The 20,000-nt window shown below is 58.8% G+C and overlaps 4 protein-coding genes across 4 annotated transcripts; 1 reads left to right on the top strand and 3 right to left on the bottom strand.

Moving 5' to 3' along the window:
- Positions 1 to 613: 613 nt before the first annotated feature.
- ACRALDRAFT_1056479 (uncharacterized protein) lies at positions 614 to 1,087 on the bottom strand (the record flags this gene model as incomplete). The annotated part of the gene is made up of 2 exons (XM_071015882.1): positions 614 to 631; positions 737 to 1,087. 2 exons carry the CDS (start codon positions 1,085 to 1,087, stop codon positions 614 to 616), a joined length of 369 nt encoding a protein of 122 aa, XP_070873277.1.
- Positions 1,088 to 1,894: 807 nt separating this feature from the next.
- ACRALDRAFT_1081362 (uncharacterized protein) lies at positions 1,895 to 3,447 on the top strand. The gene is made up of 2 exons (XM_071019145.1): positions 1,895 to 2,037; positions 2,092 to 3,447. Exons 1-2 carry the CDS (start codon positions 1,903 to 1,905, stop codon positions 3,349 to 3,351), a joined length of 1,395 nt encoding a protein of 464 aa, XP_070873276.1. The 5' UTR covers positions 1,895 to 1,902; the 3' UTR covers positions 3,352 to 3,447.
- Positions 3,448 to 3,702: 255 nt separating this feature from the next.
- ACRALDRAFT_1049711 (uncharacterized protein) lies at positions 3,703 to 10,022 on the bottom strand (the record flags this gene model as incomplete). The annotated part of the gene is made up of 5 exons (XM_071015610.1): positions 3,703 to 4,213; positions 4,267 to 5,136; positions 5,177 to 5,623; positions 5,689 to 7,960; positions 8,044 to 10,022. 5 exons carry the CDS (start codon positions 10,020 to 10,022, stop codon positions 4,091 to 4,093), a joined length of 5,691 nt encoding a protein of 1,896 aa, XP_070873275.1. The 3' UTR covers positions 3,703 to 4,090.
- Positions 10,023 to 12,023: 2,001 nt separating this feature from the next.
- ACRALDRAFT_2108019 (uncharacterized protein) lies at positions 12,024 to 19,531 on the bottom strand (the record flags this gene model as incomplete). The annotated part of the gene is made up of 3 exons (XM_071023358.1): positions 12,024 to 14,736; positions 14,795 to 14,880; positions 14,954 to 19,531. The coding sequence occupies 3 exons, from the start codon at positions 19,529 to 19,531 to the stop codon at positions 12,024 to 12,026; spliced, it is 7,377 nt and encodes a 2,458-aa protein (XP_070873274.1).
- Between the last annotated feature and the right edge of the window lie 469 nt (positions 19,532 to 20,000).

Raw genomic sequence — 20,000 nt, 5'->3', positions numbered from 1 at the left:
CTCGGCGAGTCGGTCGACCATGTCCCGGGGCAGCACGGTCTTGGTGGCGGAGCGGTAGTCGTAGACGGCAACCTCCTCCTCGCAGCGGGCGGCGACGCGTCTGTGGCGTTCCGAGAGGATGAGCACGTCTAGTTTGAGGACGTCCGAGTCGTAGGTGGGTTTCTCGACGAGTCTGTCGAGGACGGTGACCTTGTCGGGGAATCCCAGGGGCTGGGGGAGTGAGCGGAGTAGGAGGAGCAGACGGAGGAAAGGGAGGGAGGAGAAGACTCACAAATTTAAAGTCGGTCCTTATGCTTTTCAGGATGAGACCCACGCCGCGGGGGGTTAGGAGGCTTTCCCAGCGCTCTTGTTCCTCGGGGCTCCGGCCTTGGGCGTGGGAGAGGGCCCAGTTTACGCGTGCTGTTTCGGCGTAGCGGTTGTACATGACGTTGTTGACGTGTCCTGGTGGTAATTGGAGTGTTAGGTATAGGTTACGTGCTTCAGGATGGAAAACATGTCACTAAGGTAGACGTAAAGAGCGGGGTGGTGCGGTTGGGAGATCGTACCCTACGTGAAGAGTTTAGCATAGGGAACCGACGCTTTACATGTATCGTAAACTCTACAAAAGGACTGCTTACCATACTATCCTGACCTTCGCGAACCAGAGTAAAAGGATCATCTATATCAGCGCAGCTCATCTCTATGCTGACAAGGAACAACTCCTCGGCGAGCATAACGAAGCGTAAGGACAACGTACCATATTCCCCCACGCAACCGGACTCCGATCTACGCCCCTCCATTTCTCCTCGGTGAGAAACCCCTCCCGGCCAGCCACGAACACCATCCACTCGGCCTGGACGAACTGCAGCAGCCGCTCGGCCTCTTTCCTCCCCGCCGCGCCGAGGCTCGACGCCGCTAGCCGCCGGAGCCGTGACTGCAGGTCGGAGAACCACCGGGAGCCAAGGGCGTTGGTGGGGGGTTCTGAGCCAGGAGAATTGTTACTACTATTACTACTGCTGCTGCTGCTTCTCGAGGCGTTGTAGGGCCGGAGGAGGGTGGGCGGTCTGCGGAGACTGCGGCGGATGCAGAGTGAGAGGGGCGGTCGCATTCTTTCTGTCGTCTGATGGGCTGGTTTCCTTGGCCTGGCCTTTCGGGGAGAAGTGGAGGTGATGGTGATCCAATGTACGAAGTACGAATATAGTTGGGGAGGTTTTGGGGGTGTGAGAGGACGCGGAGGTTGAGGTGTGAAGCCGGTGCCGGGTATCTTCGGCTATGGATTTCGGAAACCCAGCAGATTGGGTATGACGTATTTCGGTCTGGGGCCGGGGAAAAGGAGTGGGGACTCGGATCCAATGCCGTGTTTCTCTGGATCCATTTTATCTTGGTTCTTGGCTAGAGCCCTTTATTAGACTATAATGGTATAGTATAGGGGCGTCCCTTTTATTAAAGTGCTATATATGACTATATACCCATTAGAAATCTCTTGGTCATTTTTGCTTTTTATAGGGATTTTCCCTTTCCGGGACCTAGGAAAGGCGGAGTGGCTGGAGCTAGATACAGTGACGAGACAAAACTGTCGAGCAAATGTACTTACAACACCCCGTTACAGATGTGCGTAGGTGGGGTACATTTGCTTGACACTCATGTCAAGTTACTGTTGGTAATCTACCTAATTATCACCCACGAAGTACTTTGACTCGGGGCGAAGGTCCTATTGTATACACAGGGACTTTCCCATATGAACACAGACGATCCGTTTGAGGTACCCTTGCTTATGTAACTTCACCCAGCTGCCCTGGGCCGGCAGCTGTGAAAATCCGTGCCGTTCCGATACAGTGTACCAGACCTTGTGGAAGCTTACACCTCAAAGTGCGCACGTGACTTCAAGGCAGGCAATCCATCCTCGATAGACCCCCTCAAAAGATGCCCATGTGGACCTGCGAATTCGAGCCTTGCAAGCGGCCTTCGGTCCGTACGATCGGAGAATGTGTCCTTTGCAGCCGTCGGCTCTGTTCAGTCCATCTCCAACGAGAATACCACCATTGCCCAAGATGGGAGGTGGGTGAGTTCGTTGCCCGGGACGACGTGCAACGGCCCACTGACCTGAGATAGGATGCTGAAAAGTATGATCCGCTTGCCGGAGAGGCCGAGGAGCGAGAGCTCACTGCCTTGATTGGGAGAGTCAACACTGCGGCCCTTACAGCCCGGGCGACCCAGCTACGCGGCGGTGTACCCTGCTCCGTCCCGCCATTGCGGTACGACAGAGCGACGCGGAGCTCAGTCATGGGAGGCATGAACTATCACATCATCATCACCTTCGAGGACGGCATCCGATGGATTGCGCGAATACGACGGTTGAACTCCACGTCACCGCCCCCTGTCCTACGGGACTATATCGTCCGAAGCGAAGTTGCTACGCTGCAGTTCTTGGAGAGGACAAGCGTGCCTGCACCCAAGGTGCTGGATTACGCCTTGGAAGGTGATGGTAGTCCTGTCGGCGTCGGATATATCCTCATGGAGATGTTACCTGGAAAGTCTCTACGATGGGCCCCGCAGTCCCAACCTGCGCAAAAGAAGATCATGGACCAGCTTGCGGATATATTCATCGAACTCTCCAACTATCCATTCCAACACCTTGGTTCGTTGGACCTCCCCGGTGACCTCCACGTCGGCCCATTCGCCAGAGAGTCTCTCACCGACTTTGACGGTCCTGAAATGCACGCCATCGGCCCTCTATCGTCTGTAGAAGAATACCATACTTGTTGGCTCCGCCTGATTCTGGATCTCATTCTCCGGGAGGAGATGTACTCACAAAGGCCGCTCGACGCCTACCTCATCCACCGATTCCTCCTCGACCTGGTGCCGTCTGTCCTTCCCGCCTCGGCGCAGGAAGAAAAGGCCTTTTACCTCAAGCATGCGGATGACAAGGGAGACCATATTCTCGTGGACGATGACTTGAACATCACCGGCATCATCGACTGGGAGTGGGCTCACACGGCGCCCGCCGCGCACGCCTTCAACTCTCCCATCGCTTTTCTACCCGTGGCTCATTTTTACAACGGTGCGAATACGCTCGGCGATGAAGAAGTGGCCTTTGCCGAGATGCTCGACGCCAAGGGGCGGGGTGATCTCGCCGGCTATGTGCGGAGCGGCCGCCTACAACACAGGTTTGCGTTCTGCTGCGGCTACGATCTCGAAGACTGGGATGGATTCCTTGGCCTTTTCCGAGGATTGCGGGATGCCGTCGGCGTTGACGATGGGCTGGATTGGGACGAGTGGAAAAGCCGCGCTTTGGATAGGTACAGCGAGGACAGCGGGCTACAGACCTTACTATCCAGGGAACAGACGCCAGTGACGTCTAATGGAGTCTAGCTGGTGCCCTTGATCCAATTACCGCGTCTCGGAGCGGCGCTCTTAACAGACCGAGCTGAGATTCATGACACTACCCTAAGGTAAGGTTGTAATCATGATTGTTTTTCGAGTTTACACGTGTACTGAGTTCTTACGGTATATCTATCAAGGCCTAGGTCACTACTACTGGAGAGGTGAGTACCGATGCCATTCTCTAGACATTCATTTTCCGGGCTTTCGAGCTTCTATCTTTAGCAACACTTGGGGAAAAGCACGGGATCCCCATAGATAAGCCAGTGGGACCGGATTATTAGTTCCACCGAATACCCGGTATTGTGTCGTGTTTTTTAATATTGTATTTTTTTTTTGTTTATTTCTTCACTTTCTTTTTTTTCCCCTTTCGACGGCAGCGCGTTTCTTCATTGATCGAAATTCCTTCACCTGGTGTGCTCACGCTCCAGCGTTCCACAATGGACGAAGAATATAGGCGCGCCGGATACGCGCCACTTCAGCCTCACGTAATCATGATATCCTCTCTGGCCTCTCCGCCGCCTTGATATTTCGGCGCCCATAGTTTCTTACCGCGTGGATGCAATTGGATTCATCAAACTAGACGTAAGCTATTTCCCGGGCCTCCCTTGGCGTGATCGCCGTCTCACTACGGCGCGTCCCGTTGGGAATCGTAGCGCTTCTGATTCGACATTCACGGCACCACGAGCACCACCATCACTCCATGGCTGTCCATCGAGGCGCCCTTTGATCACTCCATGGCTGTGGCACGCGTCGCCCCTTCGACCAGCGTGTGATTCTCGCCGCCGATCGGGGCGCCGCATTCGGAGCATTGAGCAAGCTCCATCGGCATGCCGCACTCGCCAATGAGGAACTGTCACGCGTCAGCAGCCGGATTCTCAACTCGTCTGCTTGCTGTTCACTTACAGGGTGTCCGTTGGCACAGTAGTACCAGTGCCCAGAGTGGGTGGCGATCCCGTCGCGGCCGGACAATACGGCCGATTTGATGGCCTCGATCTCCCGGGCCGTCACTTCCTCGTACCACGCCCCCCTGAATAACTTGGCCATCGAGTCCACTGCTTCCCGGAGTCCCTCGCTGTTCGGGAGCCTTTCGCAAAGGGAGGCAGCTTCGGATAGCTTTTCGCCAACGGCCTCGTGGTCCCACGGTAGGGATAGCGGCGTTTCGCCAGACTCCGTCCCCAAACGGCTCGCCTGTAGCTGGAATATGCCTGCATAGGTCAGGATGGCTTCAATGGAGACACGGGGCAGATTGGCTTCCGTCGCGTTGGTGACGAGGTGCGCACAGCTTTCGAGGAGACGAGTCGTGTCCCGGCGGTGCGTCATGTTCTTTCCTTTCCCGGAGAGCTTGTCGCAGAGAATGGTGTCGAGAGCCTTGATGTGTAGCAGTCGTGCCTTGAGGGTGACTTGCTTGTCCAACGCGGAGACGACGCCATGCTGGTCTGGAGAAGAAGAGGAAACCCCAATCGCCAGTTCCTGCATTCCATCTTCAAGTGAGGATGGCCCAGTAGTCCTCTGACGAGCGACGATAGCGTCATGAAGCTTCTTTGCCGGTTGGTGCTCAGTGTCCATCCTTTTGCAGAGATCATCGGCGTCGCGGGCGAGCTGGCGGGCCGCTTCGTGTCGGTCTGACGGCGACTTGAAGCCGAGCGGTTTCTTCAATGCCATCAGTCTCTTTTCCAGGTCCCCTAGGCTCTGGTTCCCGCTCGAGAGAAAGCGTTTGGTCGTCTCGTCCATGGCCGCCTTGTTGATCACCCGGTTGTACCTCTTGGTCGAGAACTGCCCGGATCGGACGCCGGCAGTCGGGGCAGACGGGAACCGTCCTGGCGAGGGCAGAAGAGATATCCTTCAGGCCGTCATACCCGCCATCCGTTGCGCGAATGTTGTACACGTCGCTCATTCCAACGAGCATGTCCAGGCTCTCGCTGGTGAACAAGTGGCCGCATGTCAAAACGACAACCGGGGTCTTGTCGACGTCAATCTGCGCGTACTCCTTAAACTCCAAGAAGTCGACGCGCGCTCCGGAATGATCGCCGCACTCCTGGCAGAACTTTCCATCTGGGCATTCTTCACCGCAGAGACCCGGGCATCGGTGTCCGCAGCCGAGCGTCTCGGGGCACCTCTCGTCGCAGGGGAGCCGGTCGCAAGGCGCGGCGCAAGGCATCGTGCAGGCGCCGCGGTGCGCGCAGGCCCAGGTGCACTTTTCGATGCATGGCGCACACGGGAGGCGGCAGGGCGCCGCGCAGCGGGAGTGAGGACATTGGATCTGAACAGATTAGTCTGGGCGCTCAATGTCTTCGTATTATTTTGTCGGTATAAAGAAAAACTTACTTCGCAGGGGTTCTCGCAAGTGCCGCAACCCTCTCCGTCGTGGCAAGGCTTCGAGCAGCGATGGTGGCAAGTCCCATAGGGCCGGTCGCAGACCCTCGTGCATCGACCATGGCCCTCATTCTCGCCACACCGGCCACAGGAGCCAGGGCATTGGTGGCCACAGGCGAGCATCTGGTCGCACGGAATAGGACAAGAGTAGAGCGGCGACTCGACGTCCTTGTAGCAGTCCACCTCCACAACATGCCGACAGAGAGGAGCCATCTTCTTCACCTTGGCCGTGCACCGAATCCTCGATAGGTCCTGTCTCTCGTAGCACCTCATCGACGGCCTGATGTGCCCACACGGTAGCTCCACGTCGCGCACTTCTTCGAAGCAGGGCCCGCACGTTTCTCCACAAAGCTTCTTGCAGGCGTGCTGGCAAGTCGACCGGATGCGAGGGCATTCTCGCGGACACAGGAACGCGTCGTGCATGGCTCTCGAGTGGCACCTGGCCCGGCACCGGTGTCCACAGGGCTCGAGCCGCTCATCGCACGGTAGCTCGCACCCGCCTTCTGGGCTCTTCCGGGCGAAATCGTCCGGCTCGGAACAGAGGATGGTTTTGTCGGGATGCCGGGGGCAGCAGAGCGGAAAGGCATCACCCACTGCATCTGCCTGGGCGAGCTGCGCGTGGACGTCCGACCACATGCCCACGTGCAGGTAGGTATCGGTGTTGCCGATCAAGTACATGCCGTGCTGCGCCCGACTGAGTAGCACGTTGATCCGGTTCTCAGTCCGGAGGAAACCGACCTTTCGGTCCCGATTGCTGCGGACCAGAGAAACAACGACCACCTTGGCCTCCTCGCCCTGGAAATTGTCGACCGTGGCTAGACGCAACGTCTGGGTAAGCTGTTTCTTCTGCAAAGTTTTATGCCTCTCTTGCGTGTCTGATGCTTCTCGGTTACTACCCTCCCCATCGTCCTCGAAGGCGAGGACATCGAGATCGCGCTCGCCGAGAAAAACCTCGAATTCTCGGCTCAGCCCAGCACGCAACTTCCTCAGCTGGCCGGTGTAGGGCGTGAGAAGCGCAATATCCGAGGCCGCGTATTCCCCCTGCCGGACGAGGTGTCGGACGAGAGCCGTGGCCATGTCCACCTCCCAGTCGTTGCTGTGCGACTTGACCCGCGGCTCGCCGTCCTTCGCGGCGGCCTCGGGGTGGTTGTGGTCCAACCAGTAAAGATTGGTCCGCATGCCGACCACGTCGGGCAGCTCCATCACGCTCGGGTGGTCGCGGAGGTTCGGGTACACGGTCCGGATGAGGCGGGCGACCTCGGGCCTCATCCGTCGCTGGACATCCAGCTGGGCGACCGGCGCGGCGCGCATCCCCGGTTCGCCCGTCGCGCGCCTCTCAAACTGGCTCCGGTCGAGCTGCCACGCGCGGCCACTGCTCGTCTCGAGACTGAGGGAGTGGTTGAGGATCTGCGGCCGCAGCTGCCGGTGGTCGCCAATCTGGATAAAGTGCTCGACGCCCGGCATGAGCGCTGAGATGAGATGCGCCTCCATAATCTCGGCCGCCTCCTCGCAGACGACCACCTTGGGGCGAACGTGGCGGAGCATGGCCATGTTACGGGCCAGTCCCGTGGTGGTGACCCCGACGACGTCGGCCTGGAGGAGCGTGCGGCGGCTTATATCGTCGTGGACCTTGTTGATGGCCCGTCGAAGCTCGTTCGCCTCGTTCAGCCTCTCCAAGAGACGTCCGGTCTGCTGCTCGCGAGCCCGGGCCAGCCAAGTCTCTGCCATGGCCCACCGTTCCAACGGCGAGAGGCTGTTGATGTCCGTTTCGGCCCGGGCTGTTAGGTTTTGGAAACTGTCGCCATCTTTCAACGCGTCCATCTGTGCATCGGATCCCCTTGGCCTCTGACCGAGCCACGCCGCCAGACAATCCCCGCCGACCACCTCGAACCCCTCGTTGCCCGCGGGATTTAGCTGCCTGTGGATCTCAGGGCTCTCCTGGAGCAGGAATCTCTCGAGCGGGTCCCAGGTAGGGCCCTTTTTGGTTTGGTGCAGGAACTTCAGCGTTGTGCCGGCCATCTTTTGGGACTCTTCGAGCTCTTTGAACGTGCTTCCGAGGAGATGACGCTCCACCGTTGTCTTTTGGACTTCGCCTCGGACGACACGGAGATTTTTGCCCTCGAGTTCCTTGGCCTGGCTGCGGCCACCAATTCGGATCATCTTGGAGATGCCGACGGCGAGCAAGTGTTGGAGGAACTGGTCCAGGGCATGGTTTGTGTAGCAACTAGACAAGTTAGGTCGGGTCCAGGAGGAACAGTCCCGGTGCTTTCGAGACCACCGTAGGCAAGGGACTCGGTTCGCACTTACATGATTAGAATCGGGCCCAAGCCAGCCTTCTCCTTGTTCTCCAGCAAAACCCGCACGAGCTGGACACCCACGTACGACTTGCCCGTTCCCGGCGGCCCCTGGATCAACGCGTACTCCCTCGTTAGTGCTGCGAAGAGGGCTTCACACTGGCCCCGGTCGAGCGTCGTACGTCTCTCGAGCATGGCCAAAGCATCTTCTCTCGCTTCCGTAACGAGTAGGGAGCCGCCGTCCTGCGTGATCGGGTCGAGGCGGAAGTCGAAGCCGGGGCTACGGGCGTACGCCGGTGGCGGCATGTCGCAAATAGCGGCGGCGTTGTTGCTGGCCTCCTCCATCGGCAGAACCCACTCCCGGAAGGCGAGGTCTCCCTCCCGCATCATTTTCTGGAGATTCGACAGGATGGGTACGAATGTCGCGGGGATGAGGCCGTGGAATTCGACCAGCACACCGGTGATTCTCTCCCCGTGGAGCCTCGTCAGCACGCCCAGGGTATGCGACGAGAGCGTCGCCGGCTTGACGCCCAGTCTGGCCCGGTTGCTGCCAGTAACCAGGCTCGTTTCTCGCCCGTCGCCCTTGTCGGCACCCGTGTTCTTCCTGGTGACTTCGAGGAACAAAAGTAGCTTCTCTCCCCCCCGCGACGACACAAAGGCAATGAGCGAGCCCTCTTCGAGCCGGGAAGACTCCTGCCACCACCGCCGCTGCTCGCTACTCGATTTGTCGCGGACCTGGTGGGGGCTTTCGAACGACACCACCGCTTCCAGTCCGCCCTTGTCCACAAACACATGCGGCACGCTCGCGCCCATGTAGAGCCGCGCCATGGTATTGCCGTGGACCCGTGGCTTGAACCCTGCGCCAGACGTGTCTTGCGCCAGCAGATCCCTGAGCGCGTCCTTGACGGGGCCGAAGATGTCGTGGCGGAGGAGCCGGAATGCGCTGTCGATGTACCGCTGGACGAAGTCGTCGAGGAAGTGTGGCCGAGTAAAGTCGGTCGGCGGCAGGCATTCGGGGCTATCGCAGGTAACCTCTCCGTGGGTCGGGAGGATCTGGATCTGCGATATGTCGGCAAAGTCGTTGTCATGTCGGCCGCCAGGGAGGGCCATCTCGGTCGGGAACGTGGACCGGACGAACGAGGTATTGTGAAGGTCGTGGGTTTGGCCGTCGCCAGCGCTTGAGAGACGGGCTGTCTCTCGTGCCACCAGCCTTCGCAGTCGATCGAGTCGTGGAGCGACGGGATCTGTAGTTGCTTGCGGTTGTTCGAGAACGCCGAGTGCCTGGATCTTGTCGAGAAGGACCGTCATGTCTTCATGGAACCGAGAGCGGACTTGGCGGTCGAGGAGTTCGGCAAGCGCCTTGAGAATACAGATGGCAAGCTCTGTAGCTGTCGCGACAGAGGCCGTTTCGTGTTTCTCGTGGTACATGGCGAACTTTTCGCATAACCCGAGGAAGAAAGGGACCGCCTTGTTCCCACTCGCGCCGCCAAAGAAATTGTAGATGGTGCTGACAAACGAGTCAACAGAGAGCGGATCGAGAAGCGACGGGTGGGTGATGACGCGGAGAAGGTTGTAGGCGCAGCGTATAGTCTTCTCGTCGTTTGCGCCGTCCAGCTTCATGGTTTCCTGGATGAAATGGAGGCCCATGAACTCGTCGCTGGCGAGGTCCCTCGCGACGAACTGCTGCGAGTTTGGATCGTCTCCCTCCAGCACCCGCAAGGTGCTCTCCCAGAGCTTGGCCGCCGCCTCCTCGTGGGAGGCTGAGCCAAGACGGCCGCGAACCAGCCGTTTAAAGTCGGCAAAGTTGTCGTCTGGAGGAGGCGCGGCGGGTCGATTCTGGCTGGCCATGGCCGTGTCCGTGTCGTGGGAAAAGCGACAGGATGTGCCGAATCTACAGGTGCCGCGTTGGAAGTGGCGGCAGATCCCACTGCCCTTGCGTGGACCGTTTTCCCTGCCGAGTTGGCTGGGGGAGCCTCGACGCCGCCAGGACATGGCGATAAGTGAATTGGCTCGACGCAACACGAAGGCGAAGAAGGTGAAGGTGCTGATAGATTGGAGAACAAGGTCGAAGAGACGCTGGAGATGCCAAGTGCCAACGTCAAGTCTGGCGAATATTGGCGAGAGTTCGATCCAAAGGGCATGGAACGTATATAGTATGCGTTGCAAACGATGCCACGAAAAGGGGCACGCCGTCTGCCTTTGGACTGTTTGACGGCCGGCCTTGGGGCCTCCCGCACACCAAAGGCTACTTCAACTGGTCTCAAAAGACTGAGACTCAGTCAACCAGGAGCCCTGTGCTCTGCATGGCGGGCGCTGGGCGTCTTTCTGCCGGTTCTTCCGCCTTGTCCTGGCTGCGCAGTAATGATTCGGAAAGGTGCATTCTCTGGAACAAGCTGCCATCGCCACTGGCAAAAGTTGGTCACCAACAGCCATGGCGGCTCTGAAGCTGGTTTCCCAACTTATTCAACCAGGCTGTGAGGTCTGGATGGTTGTCTGGCTGGATGATACCGCTTTCCGTCCGCACCGGCGCCGTAGACCAACCCCCTGGCAGGGGAATTTGCCGTATAGCATCATCTTGATAAACTCTCGGTCATGTCTTAACCGCCGTACTCTAGGTTGATCAGTCTTTCATGCAGCGTCGGTCCTCCACCTAAGTAACCGACGTCGTCTAGGTGTGTAGCCGGCGCCAAAGGTGGCCGCCATGCTCTCCTGGATAAAGCTGACCCGCCCAAGCCCGAACCACTTCATGCAAGTCCGCAGCAGCATCTCGACATACTTCTTGTCGTATAGATCAGGACTGACAAACGCACAGCTGTATGGCCTCCACGCGCTGTTTGAGGCGAGAGGCTGATCCACGTCCTTCGCATTCTGACCGGACCATGCGAATCCGTCGGTGTTGTATGATTTTAGTCCTTTTTTGTCCCTTTTTTGCCCCTTTTTTGCCCCTTTTTCTTTCTTGACCATCTTCGTCCAGCGCTTGACCTGGACACCGATCCTCACCGTCAACTATAAAACTCCCCCGAACATAGAACAATGTTGGCGATGGCTCTATACGATGCTGTGAACTTCTCTACATCGGCTATTTCCACCCAGCGCGAAACTACGCCATAGCCTCAGAGGCCACCAACCCCTTGCAAGCATCCTACGCCTCGACCGCTTCACTCCCCTTTCTGCCGTATGATTACAATAGCCTGCGCTCATGGCTGATGCGACCCAACCTCCTGGGTCATGTCGACGATTTATGATGAGAATGAATACAATAATGGTACACCCGCACCGCAGTAACGGAGACAGCCGTCGGACCTCTCTTCGCACGTTCACGTAGGTCACGCCGGTCGAAGACAACTCCTTTGCGCCAGTTCCCATGCCGACTGACAGAAAATGTTTGTCGAGTTTTCGCACAAAGAGCTCCATGTTCGCGTAGAGTTCTGTCCTTTTCCCTTCCTCCAACGCCGTGCCATGCACCATTTTGTGTTCTCCCTTATGTTTCGGACGGGGTATCTCTGAATAACTCCCTGCAGAGGCAAAGGGAGAAGTAATAAAAAAGTTGGCTGAATTCGCTGGTTACGAAAGACTGATGTAACAAGAAGAGGTCTGGTAAAATAGAAATGTAAACTCGAATTTCTTGACTGTTTGTTTTGTCTTTTCGGTTCGTCTGTCTCCCGGGTCGGCCAAACAAACAAAAGCATTTTTCCGTCTGTAAAGATTCCGAAGCCGGACCTTCGTCTGCCGACTAAAAAGAATTTCTGCTCGAGGACCGGACGAAAGTAAAATAGAAATATTATCAAAGGGAAAAAGAAAAAAGAATCAATCTGCGTCGCGTCGAGCCATAGGACCGGATCTCTGTGCCTGTCTGCGCAGTTACAGTTGATAATCGTCCGGTGTGAATACTCCGAGTCCTGCCGCCCAACTTGTCGCAACGGCGTCGTCGTAATAGAATACTCCCGCTCCCCGGTGGGCCATGTAGTTCGCGAATCGAGTCGGAAACTGCGGCTAGCGTCTCGGTCTCTTCTCCGTCGGGAACCCGGCCGCGTCCTCGCTCCTCCGCTTCCGTCCTCGTTCGTCTCGTCCGCCTTCGCCGCGTCGTTCGTCGCCCGTTCTCAATCCTAGATCGCGCAGTCCGCCCCTGGGGAGTCCCCGCATGCTGCCGCTCCAATCTTCCCCTTTGGACCCCGACGGTGCGTCTTCCCGCCCGCTCCGATGCCGAGACTCGCGTCCTCCTGCTCCTCCTCCGTCTCTACCTTGGGGCGTCTCGAGTGCTGCCTCGCGCGAGCCACTGGAGCCCGTGTCGCGCGTGGACCGTCTGGATTCCTCCCGCCTACCTGGCGTCGTACCCTGGCGATCCCGGTAGTCGCGGCTGTCCTTGTGTGGTTCTTGCTCCTGCTTTTGGCTGCGATCGCGGCTACTCCTTCGAGATCCGCGGCTTGGACGCTCGCCATCTCTATGGCTGCGTTCCCGGTCGCGATCACGATGCGACTCGCGTCCCCTTTCCCGCTCTCTGTCTCTATCTCGGTCTCGGTCTCGGTCACGATCGCGATCACGATCTCGGTCGCGGTCCCTATCCCTGTCCCTATCTCGACCGCGTTCCCGCTCGCTGCGAATCCGTTCCTCCCCGTTGGCCGCCGTCCTATCTTGCTGCCGCGCAGGGTCCGAACGTTCGTGTGACGGTGTTCCCGCCGGTGAGCCTCCCGTCAGCACCTGCGCGTCCGAGTTGGCCAGGTTCATCCGACTACTCCTCCGACCGATGCTGCTTCGGTTGGGATCCTGAGCTTGTTGTAGCATCGAGTTGATCCCCTCCAACTGCCGCCTGCCGCCTCCCCTCCTACGGTCACTGCTGGATGATGACGGACCTGTAGGCGGCGCCATATCAGGTGCTGGCGAGTCGTTCAGGTGTCTTGGTAGTGTCCGCCCATTGTCCGATGGAGTAATCGGTTGACGGTCTAGAGTGCCGCCCACTTGAGACGGCCGGGTGCTGTGTCCGTGGCCATGGGACAACGGCCCAGGAGGTCCAGGCGGCGGGGGAGGACCACCCCCAGAAATCCGCGCCAGTCGATCGGGATGGACCCCTAAAGCGACACGAGATTCTGCGCCTGGCTGGCTTGGAGAAGATGCCGGCATGTCCGGACGGGGCTGACGTCCGCGATCGGGCACTGGCCCTGGTGGGTCGGAAGGAGTCCCTGATCCCGGTCCCGTCCCGATCTGAGACCGCAGGGCTCTTGCCGAAGAGGCCGGTCCGCCGGGCCCGTTCCGTTCGTCTAGGTCCATGCCAGTGTGATTGTCAGCCCGCTGTTGGAATCTGTCGTTCATGCGCGACGGCGGTGCGTTGACCATGTTGGCATGGCCACGAATCGACCGTGCGCCCCGTCCTCGAGGGCCGGAAGGAACATCGTTGGCCACCGACTGTATGGGGTAGTTCAGACGGCCATAATTGTCGTCCTGTCGAGACCTGCCGTGATCCTGGTCCAAGCTGCGCCCGAGAAAAGCATCCCTAGTGTTAATGGTGTTGTTGTTGTCCAGGCCGAGACGGTCTTCCCTGTCCCTGTCCGCATTTCTCAGATGCGGTCCTTGTGGACCATCGCCTCGAAACTCGCGCGGATGACCTCGACGATCAGCGTATGGCGGCCGGCCATGGGTTGTGTCATCTCGCCCCGCGTCTACTGTGGCGTCTGGGTGGTGCCGTCCGCCGGGACCTGGCCTTGGAGAAGACGTCCTAATCATTCCCCGATCGCGCATCTCGTCCCGTGGCGGTCGAGACGGTGGCTGCGGTCGAACATCTTGAAACAATGCGGCACGTTCGGGATTCATCAGATCGGGTCGATCATGGCCCGGTTCGGGTACCTGTTGGGCCGGACCCTGGCCTGGACCTCTGCCTCGACGATCCTGCTCGTTCGGTCTCAATCGGTCCTTCCCCGCCCGGTCATGCCGCGCCGCCGGCGCATCGCCTTGGATCAATGCCGCTCGCGCTGGGTTCATCGGTGGTTCAATTCCGCCTGCCGCAGGTGCAAGTGCGCTCCCCTCCCGAGACGCCCTACTCGCGTCGGATATTTGCCCGTTCGGCGGCGCCCTATCTCGCGGCCCCGCCGCTTCTCGGTCGGGTGCACCGTGGTCGTCAAACCCTCTCTGTCTCACGCTGCGGTCGTTGTCGAACAACCGCCCATTGCCCCTGGGTCCACCCGGTCCCGAAGGGTCCTGCACTCGCCGAGGGTTCATACGGGGAGGTTCGGCTATTCTGCCGTCTCTGTCTCTCAAGTCCCTGAGTTCCCGGAATTCGCGATTGTTTTCTTTCGGTTCGCGAACATCCCGGTGACCTTGCACATCCCTGTGTTCCTTCACGTCCCTACGTTCATGGGGTGCCGCTGGCCTGAAAGTGTTCAGTGGCCTGCGGTCAGGAATGGGTCCAGGTGGGCGTGAAGGGAGGTTAGGACTCGGGTGCGAGTTGGCGAGACCCCTGGTTGGCATAGTGCCTGCCGTAGCCTGTTGTCCCGCAGACGGCGTAGTGGCCTGGTTCTGGGTCGACGGTTCGTTGTCTGTGTTTGTCGTCGCAGCGTTTGTCCGCGGACCATTTGACACGGGAGTCGTCTCCTTTTGGACTGCCGGGGTAGAAGACAAGTTCCGGTTAGATGCTTGCTGGTCCTTGTCCCGACTGCCGTCCCCGACTTCGCCGTCTTCCTTGTCACTGGTTGTGGTTCTGGCATTCGCAGCGCCCCTGAGCATGTCAGTAAAAAGCCTATAGAGTAAACGAAACAATGCACGGGACAACATACCTCGGCTGGAACTCTGGCGCATCTGGCCGGAGAGTCGTCGTGGCGGCTTGTTCGTCTTCCGTAGCCTGAGCCAGATTTTTTGCGGACTAGGTTACCGGTCCGGTCAGTACTTCGAAGCTGTCTTCCCTCCCCTAGTCGAATCTATAATCGAAAACTTACAACGTTCATGCGGAAAGCCGGAGGAATGACCCAGGTCTTCTCCATCTTGGCCAACTTGGTGAGGACACCACGCGCCGTGAGAGACAAGTCGCCCCGGGCATTCTCCTCGCGCTTACCAATCTCCTCGAGCTGCTGCTGGAACTGCGAGCCCATGAACTTGATAGCCGGGAAGAACTGGTGGACCTCGGTGAGGAAGGAGATGGCGTTGCGGATGTGCATCCATTCCGTGCCGGAGAGGCATGACTTGAGGGCCAGGTTCAGGTTCTTGTGCCATTCGTAGAGTAGGTCCTGGAACTGGGCATGATCGAGATGCGATGCGGGCTGGCCGTCGTCGCCAAACTTGTCGGCGAATCCATATCGGCCATGGGGTCTCCTCTCGCTCTTTCCAATGGCTTCCTTCTCGTAGGCCACGCTATCCTTGTGCCACCTGGCGAGATCGCGTAGGACGTTGTGGAAAAAGCGCCCAAAGTTTTCGGCCTCCTGGACGGTGCAGGTGAAAAGCATGGTCCGAAGCCGGTTGGCCTGGAAGAGGCGGTCGTACAGGACCTTGAGTTGGAAATTGGGACACGAGAGCTCGTGCAGATGCTTGACCAGAGCGTACGAGTACTCGGTATCAATCTTGGACAGGACGAGCCGGGGGAAAAGGCACTGCTCGATGATGGCGTCGGAAATGCCGTTCAGCTTGTTGGTGTCGCCGATGAACCAGGTGTCCATGCGCTTCGTGATGAAGACTTTTGCCTTGGCCACTCGCTCCGAGTGTTGCTGGCCCTCTTTCATGAGGCCGGTGGCGGACTCCTGATAGGTCTTGGCCCTGGCATCCCTCTGCGCCGGGGCGAGGGTCCTGTCCCGGGAGACTTGCTTGAACAACTCCTGCTGACGATTCTGGGCCACGCGGTAACTAGCCCAGGGCACGACGAGATCGCCGAGCTGCAGGGCCCAGAAAATGACAAAGAATTCGGGGCTGATGCACTTCCACACGGGCGCCGGTACCCTGGCACGGACCGACTCGACGACGGCTTGCAGGGCGTCGGGGCTGCCGGCGGGCTGCTGGTCCAACGTCGTGGTCGGGCCCTCCGGCTCCACAGAAGGCGACTGGTTCGTCTGCGCCGCACTGGTCGACCCGGAAGACGCGTCTTCACCCATGGAGACGTCGCCTTCGGCGTCGGCCGCAGGTTGCGCGGGCGGCTTGCTGGCGGCGGGAAGCGCCGTCTTGGAGAAGAGGTGGGTTGCCAAGCTTTCCCTGCCGATCATGAAGGCCAGTGCGGCTTCGAGCCCGAAATCCAGCATCAGCTGACTGATGCTGGGCACCAGCCGATCGAACTCTTCGGCGTCCAAGTTAGTGCTGAGGAAATCGATGTACTGGAGTAGGATCTGGTGGCTGTTGTCGATCATGGACGAGAGAAACTTGATGTGCGCTCCGTCGTCCGGCAGCCTGAAGCTGGCAGACTGTCTGAACTGGGCGAGGTTGACGAGGAGGCGGCCAGCAAGACGAGAGTCGACCAAGGCCCGGGTGAGACGCTTCGCGCTCAATGTCGATTCGAAGCGCTTATCCTTCATGCTCAGGAGGGTATGCCGTTGGAGCAGAGTCATGCCCGACATGGCCATGACTTGGTCCTCGCCGATATGCGGCGTCTGGATAATGCCGCCCATGTTGGCGACTAGTTCTTCTAGAATGATGAGGTCGGTCGAGTTGCCATGGTACAGCTGATCGTCCACGTAGCGGAGGATCGGCGTGATATCCAGCTCCTCGTACCGTCTGAACACCTTGCCGGTAAAGTCGGAAAGAGCCTGGAGCCATTTGCTGATGGAGAGGATGTACGACGCCTGGGTTCGGCTGCGCTGGTTGGTTCCCAGGGCACCCATCAAAGACCAGACCAGTACGTCCTTGGACAGGTCGGTGAAGTACTGGGCACACTCAACAACGGCATCGGTGAGGTTGCCGTACGACGAGATTTGCTCCAGCGCGACCTTGCAGACGATGCCGGGAGAGGAGTGGCTCGTCTTGGCAAGGGTGCGGGCCATCTCACGCAGGTTGGTATGGGAGATTCGCTTCATGGTGCTCTGGGTCTCGGCCTTGGTGTTAGCAAAGGCCTTCTTCATGGCGGGCAGCCGTGAGGTCGGGCCCTGGAACCACTCGGCGTAGATGCGGTAGCGGGTGGTCACGGGGTACAGCTTGAGCAGCGACCACAGGAGGTTCGACACGGATGCGTTGCTCTTTGTGGTGCTCAGAGCCGGCGCCAGGGTCCGATGCAGAAGATCCTGCCAGCGGTCGAAGTTCTGCTGCGAGGTGTCGTCGGCCAAGCTCTTGGCGCCGATTTCGAGCAGCTTGACCAGCAGTCTCTCGCTCTTCCCGATGTTCACACCCGATACGTTCAGTAGGGTGCGGCAGAGGGTGAAGACATCGTCTACGGTCTGGCAAACGGGGATGACGTCGGCCCAGTCGTCCCAGTAGAAGCGGTATTGCTGGTCGGCGGGACCTTGGCGACCGTCGGGCCAAGGCCACCGCATGGGCTTCTTGACGGGGAGTTCAATGCGCTTCACGGTTCCCCTGGGGACGCCGCTCTGGTCGGGATCAGGAACACGTTTTGGCGGACAGGCCATCGAGTCCGGGGCCACGGGACGAGTTTCCCGGTACACCTTGTCGACGGAATACTCTAGTATGCGATTGAGGCGGTCAATGATATCGGGAAAGGCCTCCAGCAGCCACGGCCAGCGGCCGATGAAGAATAGGGCCTCGGGAAGCGCGCCAATGGTGAGAAGGTTCGTCACCAAGGCGCCTTTTTGTTCCAGGGGCGGCTTTTCCTTTTCGGCGGCGTCCGGGCCTGGTCTCGTGGCTGCGTCGGGCCTCGCGGCGGCGTCTCTCGATCGAGAGAGAGGCTGCTGGGGTATGGTATCGTCGGGCAAAGCGCCAGCCATGAGCAAGGCGTTCTTGGTGGCATCGCCACGCGCCTCGCGCTCGTGTTCCTCCATCTCGGCCAGCTTACGGGTCTTGAATTCTTCCATGTCGTCATCGTAGGGCCACAGGTGGGGGTAGAGGTCGACGATGGAGATGAAGCCAATCTTGATGAGCAGGGCGGCGAGGTACAGGAGATTAGCGGGCAGAACATCGCCATCTCTAAAGTCCGAGGCGTAGAAGCGCAGCTTGAAGCCTAGCAGCTGGGCGGCGACGCGGTTGCCTTGGGGAGGCAGGGTCTGGGTGGTCTCGATCCAGGTGCGAAGAGCGTCGGCTTCCGGTCCGGGGTTCGCGGTCGAGGCCTTGGCGCGTTGCAGGTCCTCCTCGGAGACCTCGCGGGCGCCAATCTCGAAGAAGGCTTGGATCTGCTTCTCGCGGGCTCGGTCCCAGAAGCGGACGTCCCTCTGCCGCCTGAGCTCGACTAACCTCTCCTCGTCCTCATCAGAATGGTCGGGGACAGCCCAAAGAGGGAGGCCGCTCAGGCCGAGTTCGGTGTTCCTGGAGAGTATCTTGGCGCGCGGCCACCACGAGCTCACGCGCAGCAGTTTGACGAAGAACCTGCTGGCCTTGACGAGGGAGGTGGCGAAGATGTCAAGGGTGACATCGAGAACTCGACCGACATCCAGGTCGAAGGTGCCAATCAAGGCCTTGATCCTCTCAAAGGCCTCCCGGGCGAGCTCGGTGGGAACGTCGGTGGAGGTGTTCTCGTACGAGGTGGTGAAGAGCTCGGTAAGGAGTTTCGAATACCCTTCGGATTCTTCCCTGAGAAGGTTATAGTTGGCCTGGCGATAGAGGACGTTGGTGGAATGACGGATCCCTAGTTTTACAAAGGTCTCTCGTATGAGACCGAGTTTTTGGAGGATGGGGGCTTCCAACACCTGACGGATGAGGGCTGGGGATATGTCGGTGGCGACGAGAAAATCGCGAAACTTGGGCTGGTAGATGTCGGCATGGTTGTCGACGATGATGGAAAAGGTATCGAGGAAGAGGGTATGCGGTTCGAACGAGTAGGAATCCTTAATAACCTCCTTCACTTCCGGACCGAGGATCTCTTTGATACAGGCGCCGGCGTCGGCGGGACTGAGCCGGTTATCGACCACGGACTGGATGAACTCTTGGAAAAGACTGGAGAGCTCGATGACGTCCACATCCTGCCTCGACTGAATGCCGTGCTCGATCACTGCCTGTCTCGAGGTAGCTTCCCAAGACGCCATCTTATCGTCTGTCAGATTCTCATAGGAATAGGTGGAAGAAGGGGTCGGCGAAGTAAGTGCTGGAGCAGACGGGGCAGGTGCCGAAGCAGGAGCGGCAACGGGGGTAGGAGCGGTAACTGAGGTCGGCGGCGATGGAGCGGGGGCGGGCGCGGCGGGTTTTTGCGAAGGAGCTGGTTGACGGGCAGCTAAAGGTGATGAAGCGGATGGAGCATTATTCGATGATGACTGGCTGGCATGATTTTGGGCGGAATCCCGTCTCTCGAGTCTTCTAAGGCTCCTAGCGGCTCGTGCTCTCGCAGTGTCAGAGCCGTCACGGTCACGCTGACCAAGGGACGTTTCGGCAGGTCGATGGGGAGATGGTCGGCCGACGTCGCTCGAGGAGCGATCGGGTCGCTTGCGTTTTGGAGGCATGGTGAAAGCCGAAGCTGGGTAGAGATGGGAGTTTCGCACTCAAGATGTCATTTGATAAAAAGGAAGCGTCAGTTGATGACGACGGGTAACGGCCTATTGATGCAGAGACAATATCAGTCAGTATGGGGGGTGGAGATTTTCACTCGTGTAACACCACACCTCTTCGGGAGAAACAAACATAAAAAGAACTCCCAGAGGTAAGAAGAAGCGTTGGTAGTCTGATGCAGATTATTTCGTCGTGTTTGCGGATAGAACAGGCCGAATGGCGACGTCGACAAAGAGAAGAGGGACGATGTGTCAAAAGAGGCTATCGATCGACGGTAAGGCGGTATCGAAGCAAAGAATGGAAGAAAGGAAAAAAAGACAAGACCCTCCAGGTCAACACGGTGATGAAGGTAAGCGGAAGGAGGATTTGTTGCCCTTGTTTGTGGTGCCGCCCGATGAGAGAGACGTGGAGGTTGAAAGAGAT

The sequence above is a fragment of the Sodiomyces alcalophilus genome (genome assembly GCF_042370955.1).
Source record: "Sodiomyces alcalophilus JCM 7366 unplaced genomic scaffold ACRALscaffold_6, whole genome shotgun sequence".
NCBI classification, from domain to species: Eukaryota; Fungi; Ascomycota; class Sordariomycetes; order Glomerellales; family Plectosphaerellaceae; genus Sodiomyces; species Sodiomyces alcalophilus.
Note: the sequence above shows the minus strand (reverse complement) of the source record. Positions and strands in the feature narration are given on the sequence as shown.

What these genes read in the sequence shown, in the direction of transcription:
- ACRALDRAFT_1081362 (XM_071019145.1), top strand. Translation starts at nt 1,903, where the DNA reads ATGCCCATGTGGACCTGCGAATTCGAGCCTTGCAAGCGGCCTTCGGTC. An exon ending in ACCATTGCCCAAGATGGGAG is followed by an intron (nt 2,038 to 2,091) that starts GTGGGTGAGTTC and finishes GACCTGAGATAG; the next exon opens with GATGCTGAAAAGTATGATCC.